The sequence below is a fragment of the Ostrea edulis genome, chromosome 9 (genome assembly GCF_947568905.1).
Source record: "Ostrea edulis chromosome 9, xbOstEdul1.1, whole genome shotgun sequence".
Taxonomy (NCBI): Eukaryota; Metazoa; Mollusca; class Bivalvia; order Ostreida; family Ostreidae; genus Ostrea; species Ostrea edulis.
In genome coordinates this window covers 31,120,545-31,133,611 of record NC_079172.1, presented here as the reverse complement: position 1 = coordinate 31,133,611, position 13,067 = coordinate 31,120,545, and the positions used below count along the sequence as shown (strand labels likewise).

At 36.3% G+C, this 13,067-nt stretch overlaps 2 protein-coding genes across 2 annotated transcripts in view; one reads left to right on the top strand and one right to left on the bottom strand.

The window, feature by feature from the left end:
* The window catches only part of LOC125660324 (uncharacterized), an 82,083-nt gene extending 73,809 nt beyond the window's left edge, over positions 1–8,274 (bottom strand). Inside the window, exons 1-3 of the mRNA XM_056150215.1 lie at positions 7,314–8,274; positions 1,968–2,076; positions 1,142–1,293 (exon numbers count right to left, since the gene is read on the bottom strand). Coding sequence (XP_056006190.1) covers positions 1,142–1,293; positions 1,968–2,076; positions 7,314–7,476 — 424 coding nt within the window. The 5' untranslated portion in view covers positions 7,477–8,274. The remainder of the gene's footprint in view (positions 1–1,141; positions 1,294–1,967; positions 2,077–7,313) is intronic.
* On the top strand, positions 7,555–10,280 carry LOC130050512 (uncharacterized). Its single transcript, XM_056150708.1, has 2 exons — positions 7,555–7,593; positions 9,825–10,280. Exons 1-2 carry the CDS (start codon positions 7,555–7,557, stop codon positions 10,278–10,280), a joined length of 495 nt encoding a protein of 164 aa, XP_056006683.1.
* The last annotated feature ends 2,787 nt before the right edge of the window (positions 10,281–13,067 follow it).

Below are 13,067 nucleotides of genomic sequence, written 5' to 3'. Positions count from 1 at the left end.
GGAAGTGTACCCAACCTGTTTGAGCAGGAAAGGATCTCTATCGTGCCACACCTGTTGTGACACGGGACTTAGGTTTTTGCGGTCTCATTCGAAGGACTGCCCCATTTAGTCGCCTCTTACGACAAGCAAAAGGTACTGAGGACTCTTGAGTACCTATTCTAACCCGGATCCCCACGGGATAAAAGTTTTTGTGCAGATGTGTATGCATACAAACCTTCTAAAAGTCTTGCACATTAAAAGGTATTCGAACACGTCTTGTCAGATATACAGATTTGACGTTTCTCTGGTATTTTCCTAATTCTCTACAATGATGTACACGAAACGTTAAAAAAAAAAAAAAAACTAAAAACTTCCCGCGTACCAATCAGACCTTATTCTGTGTCTTCTCGCTGTTTGTATATACCCTCCACACGAGAAGGTACACAAACGTCGGAATGATCCAGATGAATGTGATAACTCGTTAGTTCGTACGGGGATGAGTTGACTGATCACCTATGCTACACCAGAGAAATTTTATATGGATGAAAAGTGAAGAATATATACAACATTTTGAGATTGAAAACTTTCAAATTTACTTTATTTAGTCAAACAATGCAGTTTTAGTAGAAAGCAATCTGAATTTTTTTTATAATCCCTGCTGCATGGACTCGAACACACAGCAGTCGACGTGCTAACCTATATACAGAGCTACTCAGTTAGGCGATGATTAAATGAATAGACATTTATATTGTAAATAGGGAATTGTGACATCATATTCAAAGTCGGTGTTTAGCAAATTCATGGTACAATCGCGTTAATCTACATTATCGTAGGAGAAAATAAGACAAAATACATGTTAAAACCGATTTTATATTAATATCTCAGAACGCCGTGAACTTGGGTTTGGGAGGAATACATCTCCACGCGCCTTGTATTCGAATCGACGCCATTTGGACCAGAATTTTCAAGTTCCATTGGAATGGTTTAATTTTTCATTAGTTTTCTACATTTTCCTTTTAGATATAGAGCTCCGCCCTCAATTATTGTACATACCCTTCACTTTCCTTCCATATCAGATTTCTCTGGTGTGTTATTCATTCTTTAAAAGTTTAAAATTAAGCTATCTAATTTCAAATATAGTAATTGAATGGGGGAAAATTACCATCTTTTTCCTCCTCCATTCCGTCATTGCAGGACGTTCTGGCGATGGATACGAGAAGAGGGACGTATGGATCCAAGATCTTATTCTTCCCTTGGTGCTCAGGACAGGATGTCAAGCCCCCATCCAAACACATTTTGGTTTTCCACACCATTCTAATCAATATATTTATACATGTAGAAATAAATAGAGTTTTTGTTATTTTAATTCAGTATTTTAAAATTTAAATATTTTTTATCGTTTATATATCAACATGTCAATAATTTTGCATAAGTTGACTACTAATGATTGGTTCGGAGAAATCCTGACCTCCATCAGTGATAATACATGTATATATCAACGTGTGATTATGAGCTTGTAGATAATTTCTGCAACTGCATGCCTTACATGTCATAGTTTTATTGATTAATACAAATTGTATACGTTAAGATTTCTCTATATATGTTAATAATGGGCTGGAGTGTCGGATCCAGTGCCGGGACGTCGGTCAACCCCCCCCCCCCCCTACACACACACACACACACACACATACATATATATATATATATATATATATATATATATATATATATATACACGTCGGCAGAGCTCAGATAGCTCTTGGTCCCCCACCAGAGCTTCACCCACTGAAGGCCCCCAGACATCCAACCGTTCACTTCGACCCCCCCCCCTTTCCGTTTAGAAATTTCTGGATCCGCCACTGGGTTGTGGATAGAATGCTAGCAAAATGTCTGTTCCTTTTCCCCCAAGAACAAAATACTTAGCTGTTTAACAACTCGGAAGATGATAATTTATTCCAAAATTATTACATGTCGATAATTAAACATACTCGCAAGCTTGCTTCTTCTTCTCTGCATTGGTAGTAATCATGGCAGTCAGTGAACCATTCGACAATCCTAAGAAACACATCCTGGCAAGTTCCATATTGCACCCTCCCTCTAAAACAGACAACAGAAAAAAAAAACAACATTTATACATATACTACTTGTCTGTAAAAACTCATCTTGATCCGCCACATCGTCGGAACTCACGGGTTTTCCCTCCGTTACTCTGCATTTTCTCTCCGTTTATAGTGCAGGAAAACGGAAAGAAAATTCATGGGCTCAGATGATGGATCGGCCATTAATGAAAGTGTTTTTGAATGAAAGGTGAAAATAACAAAGTGATCAATCTCATAACTCCTATAAAAAATACAAAATAGAGAGTTGGGCAAACACGGACCCCTGGGCATACCAGAGGTGAGATCAGGTGTCTAGGAGGAGTAAGCATCCCCTGTCAACCGGTCACATCCGCCGTGAGCTCTATGTCTTGATCAGGTAAACGGAGTTATCCGTAGTCGAAATCAGTGTGCCAAGAACAGCCTAACAATCGGTATGAAACAAGTCAGACAACATTTGACCCAGTGATAGGTTGTCTTCAATCTAACGCAGAAAATAAAATTGGAACAGCGGCGTTTATAAATATATGTAGCCATGTATATCTAGTGAGCCCCGTACTTTATTACGCAGCTTATGTCTCCAAAATCATATAATGTAGAGGAAAGCAAACTGTTGGGCCTGTCAATTTTGAATTACAGATAGTTGATGGATCAAATCCAAGGAGAGGCATTTCATATATTTTCCCCCATTGTCATTATCATTTTGTAAATTATTTGAAAAGTGTTTTTAAGTTTATGAAAACCATACAGTAATGAATAGTTTGAAATAATAAGTTAAGTCGATGTAAATTACATTCTAAATATTCTTCCAGTTTCCTGTTATGTAAAGGACGTGTTGCATTCACATTTCCAATTATGTAAAGGATGTGTTGCATTCACATTTCCAGTTATGTAAAGGACGTGTTGCATTCACATTTCCAGTTATGTAAAGGATGTGTTGCATTCACATTTCCAGTTATGTAAAGGACGTGTTGCATTCACATTTCCAGTTATGTAAAGGACGTGTTGCATTCACATTTCCAGTTATGTAAAGGACGTGTTGCATTCACATTTCCAGTTATACATGCATGTAAAGGATGTATTGCACTCACATTTCCAGTTATGTAAAGGATGTGTTGCATTCACATTTCCAGTTATGTAAAGGACGTGTTGCATTCACATTTCCAGTTATACATGCATGTAAAGGATGTATTGCACTCACATTTCCAGTTATGTAAAGGATGTGTTGCATTCACATTTCCAGTTATGTAAAGGATGTGTTGCATTCACATTTCCAATTATGTAAAGGATGTGTTGCATTCACATTTCCAATTATGTAAAGGATGTGTTGCATTCACATTTCCAGTTATGTAAAGGATGTGTTGCATTCACATTTCCAGTTATGTAAAGGATGTGTTGCATTCACATTTCCAGGTATGTAAAGGATGTGTTGCATTCACATTTCCAGGTATGTAAAGGATGTGTTGCATTCACATTTTGTAATTTAGTTGCATGGGAATCAATATGTCTACAAATATATTCAGTTCGTTTTTATTTTCGTAAACCTTATGGGTCATCGTCACGTTTTAATACATGCGTTTTATAACCTGGACAACGAAATAGTTATATATTTTAACCTAGAACTTATTTGAACAAAAAATCGATTTCACAATTTTTATGTCACATAAATATTTCGACAAACACAACCTTAATGAATATATTTACTCTCAAAGAGCAATGACAGTCTTAATCTCGCCGTTCAGCAAAGTCAATATGTACTGGATCTGGTGTCATTGAAGTACATTGTGTATCCTAAAGATTAATTCGGGACATCATCAACATTGAGAGTGATTTTTAAAGATTCTCCGCTGCCTTTCTTTACCGTGCGGGAATTCTCAGAGCTACTCCACTATTTCGAAAGCTAATGAATACGCATTTCTAAAGGAGAATTCATAGTCACGTGTGCTTACATTCACACCTAAATTCTCGTCTACTTGTTGAAACTGGAAGGGTGCAAAACACTGAGAGATTTGAACGAAAATGTACTTTATGCACGTCTGGGGATATTTGCCATGAGTATCACTCTACTATTATTTGTGTACTAACTATAAAAAGAGAAATAAAAATATATACATGTATAAAAAAAAAAAAATACATTCACCAAACCCCATCGTCGCTAGCCACGCCTACTGAGTCCAGGAGTATGTACAACAGAGGTGTCGCTAGCCACGCCTACTGAGTACGGAAAAATGTAAACTAGGTGTGTCGTTAGCCACGCCTACTGAGTACGGAAGTATGTACACTAGGTGTGTCGCCAACCACGCCTACTGAGTACGGAAATATGAACACTACGTGTGTCGCTAGCCACGCCTGCTGAGTCCGGGAGTATGTGCAACAGGCGTGGTTTGCAACGATGTCCAAATTTACACTTTCATAAAGTACCTTACTGAATTTTATGTTCTCACGTGTAACAGAATGAGGAACGGGAGTTGAAGGCAACGACTCTTAAAGAATTAAAATAAAACGTTTCCCTGGCTGATTCTATAAACGTTTCTATGTAATAGAATAGATTTATTTCTCATTCAGAGCCCATATAGGGCATAAGGAGAATCGCATATATTAGGAAAGTAAAGTCCACTTGAATTGAGACTCAATGACATAGACGAGTTAGGGAGAAATTTACATGGAACAAATTTATTAAACATAGGGAAGAGGCGATTGCACATCATAATAGATAAAGCTCCTAAAGCTAAATATGTCAATCTTTGATCTGGCTTAAATTTCTTAAAAAATCTCTAATTTGAGTTGAGTTTTCTTTTATTTGAACAGTCAACATCTGAGCAAAATCCCAGACTTTATGTCCAAGTTTTGACTTAAGTTTTTGTTTTTATCATAAATCCAACCGGCCTCTTGTCGTAAGTTACTACTACCATCACTTCAATGTCATTTGTACTTGGTATCCATTTATTCGTTATATCTCTAGACCAATCTTTCTTATTTCTGAGAATTTGGTATGTGCAGCAGCGTTCTTCATTAAATGTTACTCTGACCGTATAGAAAAATCATCTCTAAACGTTTAGTAAGCAGATGATTTTATATCAATACACATTCACAATTAGATCATTACAGGACTGACTTTTGTCTTCGACTAACAGTCTTTGAAAGTCGGTTAAAAAGAATCTTATCGCCGCCCATCAAGTATCCCGTTACTGAAAATCACACCTTCGCTTAAGCTAGTTTTTGAACTTTGATTTTGAAATCCACGGTTCATATTCACTGTGTCATGGAATTTAGATTTTTTTTCATTCATTAGTTATATTTATATTTCTTGCCAGTATTGGTTTTCCTAGCTTTGTTTTCTTTCTTATTTGATATCGTAATTATCATTTTTACTATATTAAATTACATTCATTATGTCAATGTATGGATCGCGTCGGGAATAGTCTATTGCAATAAAAAACAATAAAAATCTACACAAGTAGTAATATAATAAAAATATCACAAAGTACATTGAGTATACTCGTGAAGAAACTAGTCGAGTGTACTCTATCAGCTCTGTGATATTTTTATCATGTTGCTACTTGTGTAGATTTTTTTATACTTATTTTTGGATTGTATATTATATAAGGAGAAGGGAGATAGAGAGAAATAAAGGAAATGTGGAAAAAAGTGCTGTTTACTCAGAATTACTTAAAATACTTTCTTTGTACATAGTCACCTATACATTCTTATATTCTATGATCCGGTCTGGATTTCTCGAAAGGAACGCAAATCGAAACTTGGACTTAAGTCTGAGATTTTACTCAAATTTTGACTGCTCAAATAACAAAAAACTCAAACATAAATAAGTTTGAGATTTGTTTTCCAGAAATCCAAGACTGGTCGCTCCATGACTTGCCTATTTACGTGTACCCTGTAATTTTAACTTTCTGACCATTATATCTGGTTATTCACGCTGTTCAATATTTCTTGTATGAATTATTTAAGCATATACATCTTATATAACGTTACAGGGATATGATTTGCTTTGAGATGATAAAATGCACCAAACTATAGAATTATGATAAGTAATAAGCAGTTGATAAACCTATCATATTCCATATACTGTTCGGCGTACTGAATGTCGTAAGCCTGAATGAACGAGTAACCCGGAAATAATAAGACTAGTACTTACATCCCCCTAATCAGTTATAACAATATGCGACTTTTTTTATCACTGCAGTCAATAACATTTTAACAACCTATTGGGGGTTAGGTCTAGAAGTTTTTAAAAAGACGAGCATGTTTAAACGAAGAATCTGAAGTTGACTGTACATCGGCAATCACAGAAATTGATGTGAAAAGGCGCGGATAATCTTTTATAGTTATCAATATATTTATACTTGCATAACTTTATTTATCAGAAGTGCATCATAAACAAAATGGTGGGTGCCTCTGAATTTCGTGTCTACGGGTGCTTGGTACGCGTGTCCTGTTGGGGACCCGGTTGCACGTTGATCACATGTAAATTTGTTTCTCAGTTTGATGTCGAACAGAATGACACTCATTCGACCATAAAAATGTGTTAAAATGTATTAAATTGTATTCCAAATCTTTCCCAGGATTTCACAATCAGTCATCCGTTGGCTTTTATAATCAAATTAGCCACTTTCCTCGACCCTACACCCCTGGACACAATTCTTTCATGTCAATAGAACCTTCAATGCGCTCCGTATTCGTAGGATTTGAAAAGTAAATATTTCACATTCATCTAACAATATGGGCTACAAGATGCAGAGTTTAAGAAAATAATTTCTAGCTCTGCTGCCTTTCAGTTTCAAATTGAATTTTAAAGGCACTGCATGCGTACAGATTTTTTTTATTTGGTCCAACGACTAAACAACAAAACAAGAATTTATAGGATACCTAGAGTTATTTCCAGATTGAAGAAAATAGTGAGAGAAATTCAGTTTTCGTTCATATTTTCTAAAGCATGTGAAAATTATCGACAGAAGCATTCATTTAACCATATAAGTGCAATTTACTACGAATATAGCGTGTTATCAACCAAACCACTCATTTGATTATAAGTGCAAATTACTGTTTCGTGAATGTAGCTTTAAGTTCCACGTGTAACGCCTTCTGGTAAATTACACGTGAGCAGTGATCACAAAACTACTAACGTTATCATGGGCTCTGTTAATAGTTCACTTGGAAAGGACGTTTCTTGTTGTTCTTAATCAAAAGATGAAATCTCAAACATAAATTCACTGTATTTACCTGAATGAGTGGATTCTTGAATGTAAAAATCAAAATATTCCTTCTCTCTGTTGTCATTTTCGGATAATTTCCTCTCATCATCTTCGACTGCCGAAGCCCACGATACGAGGAGAAGACAGCAGATCACCCCGGTGAAAGGATGCACCGACATTTTCCTCAACATCGCCAGGAGATTAAAAAATTCTCCTCGAAATACGCTACTTATTTTACCGGTACAACCAGTAGCGCTGTATAGTGTAATATGGAACCTTCTGCTACGGTTCCCGTCACGGGAATGACGGTACGGATTATGAAAGCTGAATATATACGGAGTCCCGTCTAAATTTAAATGGAAACAAGAAATGTACCGGTATATTTATGTTCCGACGGGCCAACGCCTTTTAAATGCCATTTGCCATAGTTGTGTAAAACTTGGTAGCACCGGTGTATTTAGAATTTCGAAATTCTGGAGGAACTGGAGAGTAGGCCATGTGTTAAAACGGGTATGGCTCGGAGATTATACTGTAAATATTGACTGTATATAGAATTTTGAAGTCCTGGCGTGTTAAAAGTGTTTACCGAGTCGTGCTGGATAGAACCGCTGCTAGAAACTGCGCTTCACGATTTTCAGATGAGCTTGTCTATTAGAATTATTTAAAAACAAAACTGTGAAGGGGAAAAAACAACCTTTAAAACACCTCATACAATAAATAAATAAAAACAAAAAATACAAAGGATACATGTGTTGCAATATATTTTTGCCTTTGGTTTGGTTGTAATAAGTACAAATTTGGTATTCTTTCAAAAAGAAAAAAAAAGAAACTCGTACATTTTCTTTGATGTTTATAAGTTAAAATATTTTACCCCTCCTGGTATAAACCTTCAAATACTGTATACGTTGCTACAAGTCTTTGTATATTTTGAATCAGCTGTATTTCACGATACTTTACATTAGCGTAACATAATTTTCGCGAAAGTCCATTTAGAGCCTCTTGTCACCAGCATATTGAATGAAACGCAGCACTTCATGAATTATATACCAGTGTAAAGAGGCTCGAGATGCTACGAGGTATAGTTTGAAAAAGTGATAATCAATCTCATGAATATCATAAAGAATACACTAGCAGTGGGGCACTGGGACCCCTGGATATACCAAGAGGTGGAATCAGGTGCCTCGAAGGAGTAAGTCTCCCCTGTTGACCAGGCACACCCGCCATGAGCCCTCTATCGTGAGCATCCCATATATTCTCAAAAACTGCCAGATATTCTTATATTTACATTTTGATCACTTCAACTGCATTTCATACGATGTTGGTTGGTTGTATATTGTTTAACGTCTTGCTCGAGAATCTCTCACTCATATGGAGACGTTACCATTGCAAGTGAAGGGCTGCAAAATTTATGCCTAATCTCGGCGCTTACGGCCTTTGAGCAGGGAGGGATCTTTATAGTACCACACCTTTTGTGACACGGAACCTCGGTTTTTACGGTCTCATCCAAAGAACCGCCCCATATAGTCATCTCTTACGACAAGCAAGGAGTACTGAGGACCTATTCTAACCCGGGTCCTCACGGGAAGGTGGTTAGCCTACATGTAGAATAGGTCTAGTGTATTCATACACAGTGATTAGCCATTTTCAAAAGTTGAAAGTTCATGAGATATTAACCCTCAGTTTCGTTTAGTGAGAATGTTCTGGAAAAATGGAGAAAATATCAATACATGTACATTATACATATAAACAACCCGCCGCTAACGGGTCAACAACCACCGTCCTCTGTCAAAACAAAGCGAGATTTGCCAGTAGCTGCACATCTTAAAGACAGTAATCATCGATGGGAGGACATGCCAGTAGTGGTCATTGACAAAAAGCAAAAGGAAAAATTCTGGTTGAACAAACTAAATGACTTCACCAGGCGGACCAAACCGCTACCAGAATTTGAACGTCATCTGCTTATTAATATGACCATGCCTTCAACACTACAGCCGTGTTTAGCTTAAAACCCTGTTTACTAGTTTTATATGCTTAGTTTCTAGTTTACAGAACTGCGTGCTAGTCTAATTTTGTAACGTCCTTTATGGCAGAATAATCCACCACTTGGCTTCCGTCATTATCAAGCAAAACCAAAACCTCATTTGTTGTGATTCTTTGATTGTCTGTTTCATCATTCTGCACAAGGCATTCTCAATGCGGATACACTACAGGGCATTCTCAACACGGATACATTACAGGATATTCTCAACAAGGATACACTACAGGGCATTCTCAACACGGATACACTACAGGATATTCTCAACACGGATACACTACAGGGCATTCTCAACACGGATACACTACAGGATATTCTCAACACGGATACACTACAGGGCATTCTCAACACGGATACATTACAGGATATTCTCAACAAGGATACACTACAGGGCATTCTCAACACGGATACACTACAGGATATTCTCAACACGGATACATTACAGGGCATTCTCAACACGGATACACTACAGGGCATTAAATTCTCAACACGGATACACTACAGGGCATTCTCAACACGGATACACCACAGGGCATTCTCAACACGGATACACCACAGGGCATTCTCAACACGGATACACTACAGGGGATTCTCAACAAAGATACACTACAGGGCATTCTCAACACGGATACACTACAGGGCATTCTCAACACGGATACACTACAGGGCATTCTCAACACGGATACACTACAGGGCATTCTCAGCACGGATACACTACAGGGCATTCTCAACACGGATACACCACAGGGCATTCTCAACACGGATACACTACAGGGCATTCTCAACACGGATACACTACAGGGCATTCTCAGCACGGATACACTACAGGGCATTCTCAACACGGATACACTACAGGGCATTCTCAACACGAATACACTAGGTGATTATCTGACTTTCTCGACTGCTAATTCTCTGGTTCATAAGTTACTGCAAGTTCTCTGGTTCATGACTTGCTGCTAATTCTCTGGTTCACGAGTTATTGCTAGTTCTCTGGTTCATGAGTTGCTGCAAGTTCTCTGGTTCATGAGACTTGCTGTTAATTCTCTGGTTAACGAGTTATTGCTAATTCTCTGGTTTATGAGTTGCTGCAAGTTCTCTCATTTTTTAGTTGCTACAAGTTCTTTGGTTCATGAGTTGGTTCACATTGTTTGATGTCTTTGATATCTTAACAACTTGTAATGATCTAGCCATTTCCTCATGAATGAGTTGCATTTGTCAACAATACGCGTATGAATCTCGATAAACATGATGTGTCTACTTTAAAAAACGACAAGGAATTCCGACAGAATGAAAGTAGAATGTAAATATACAAATTGATAGTACACGAGGGTATGAACTCTAACGTTTCACGTCAGCATACTTTTCATGAAGAGCGTTCATACTCAATGTATTTTCAGAAATGAAATTTTTATTTTTTATGTGAATAAATAAATTAAGAACTTTAATTTATTTCTGCATTAAGAAACCTAGCCAACTTTAATGTACTCATGAACTATCTTCATGTTGTCGCTGTTGGTAGTCAAACGCAACATATTCATTTATTCAAGTTCTAATTAACGCACTAATAAAATTTTGTTTCCCCTGTACGACCCACTATATTAATTAATTTATGGATAGGTAAGTACATGTACGTGGGTAGGAATTTCATCTTAATTTTGGGTTAATTAGTGTGAATAATAACAAATTTGAATAGATTAAATGGTTTTTATCAGATTACAATACTGCCGACATCAGTAAGCATTACCAGGAAAGTTTTCATAAACTGATATTTGAAAAAAAAAAATCACGGGAATTTGAAGTAAAATATATGTGTAAATCTGAGTCGGAACATTTTCGGAGGGGGGGGGGGGTAGTGGTGGTGTAGAAAATGAGAAAGAAACGAATTTAGTTTTAGGTCCGGTATAGCTGCAGAACTGTAGCTAGGTCCGGTAAAGATGGACTTAGTCTAAAGGAATATAGACAAACTTCATTATACACGAGGCAAACAATTTTTCCTATTTTTCCCATTTTTATGTGCATTAGAACCTATTGCGATAATAACATTTTGTTCTTAAAAAAAACAAAAAAACAAAAAAAACAAAAAAAAAAACAAAAAAAACATGTATACAAAATTGTATAGCAAAATCACAAAACTTTAATTTGATCATCAGAATAGGTTTACAAATTTTAAAAATGTGTGAGTCTATGTGTTGTAGAAAAGCGTGTTATGTGTATGTGTTACACTTATAGGGAGTCCTATATACTTTGACAATGATCGATTCGAAATCGTCCAGGGCATCCCATAGATCAAGAAGTTTTAAAACTCTTTTACAAATATTGAGATGTTAGTTCGTGAGCTACATGGCTATTTTTAAACATTTCTAAAGCCAGTGATTCAAGAGCACGGAGTTCTGCATATTCAACGCACGACTTGACATACCATGTGATACCCTATATACTCCATTAGTCTCCAGCAAAAGGAGCGGTCCTTTATTGAGCATTTAATGGCCATTTAGGTCGAAAGTCCTTTTACCCACACATGGTACAAAGAAATGCAAGGCTTTCACATGTTGGCTGTTTGGGTGATGGTAAAATATTTCCGTTGAATCCCCCCCCACCAGTTTACATCAACACTTGTTAGTTATGAAAGTTTCTTAATCAAGTAATATTTTAAAAATTTGGATTGGAAAAGATCTAATAGATTTTTAGAAGTTGCTTCTTCCCTTTTTGTATTTATTTATATTATTTACAACAAAATATGTATAAACTCAAATTAAGAATCCAAGAAAGCTCTTCTTCAATTCGGAACACTGTATTTTTCTTCAATATCCATTGTACTCAACGAAGAGTTCCGAATGTTCAAAGGCATATAACAATATAGTTACTATAGATATCCCTGGGTCATGATTAGGATAGAGAAAAGAAACGACAATTTTTCTAAATAAAAAAATAAATAAAATAAATTCCAGCCGACTTAATAAAATTGTTCGTAAATATGTCTCCTTTGACTAATATTTTTAAAGCTGTACATATTGTAGATAACAAGAAGAAATGGCATGCAATATCACATATTGTTGTGTTGAAAGAAGGTTATTTTAGTTTTTGAACTTGTGGCTAATCCTTTGGATGTAAAACGTCAATAAAATATGTTCAATACAATACACAGTTAAACCGGCGTGCTGTGAAAATACGCAGGATGTGAAAAATCCTCGAATTATGTATCGCAGAAAAATCACAAAACTTTTTATTTGAACACCAGAGAAGGTTTACGATTATTTTCAAGCTTTTTAGAATGATTTCTCATAGTATAAAGCAAATATTTTTTTTTTATAGATATTCTAATGACAGAACTCCAATGATCCATGTGTTTACGCCCGTCAGTTGCGGATCAAGGCCGTGGTGAAACAGCACGTGCTCTTCTTTTCGGTGGAAAGTTCTCACTATAGACATTGATATCAAAGGGGCATGGACACGATATGAGCTGAATATTTTCAAATCTTAAGTTTCCATTTTTAATGTTTACGATGCTTAACTAAGGTATTTCTAATGGGCAGCAAATATTTGAAGCCAGTTGTTGAGGTACAAGAGAGATACAGTGAGCAATCTATATGCACACAAAAACAATGGCACGAACCCTGTTTACACAACAAAGAATTGTGAGTGTTATATCTCTCTTGTAACTCAACAACTAACATTCAAATTTTTGTTGACCATCAGAAATATAATAGTTAATGTAAAATTTTAAAAAATGTGGAAAATAGAATTTGA

Coding starts and splice junctions, on each gene's coding strand:
- LOC130050512 (XM_056150708.1), top strand. CDS start 7,555: ATGGAACCTTCTGCTACGGTTCCCGTCACGGGAATGACG. Junction 7,594..9,824: donor TTCCCGTCACGGGAATGACG/GTACGGATTATG, acceptor GATACACTACAG/GGCATTCTCAACACGGATAC.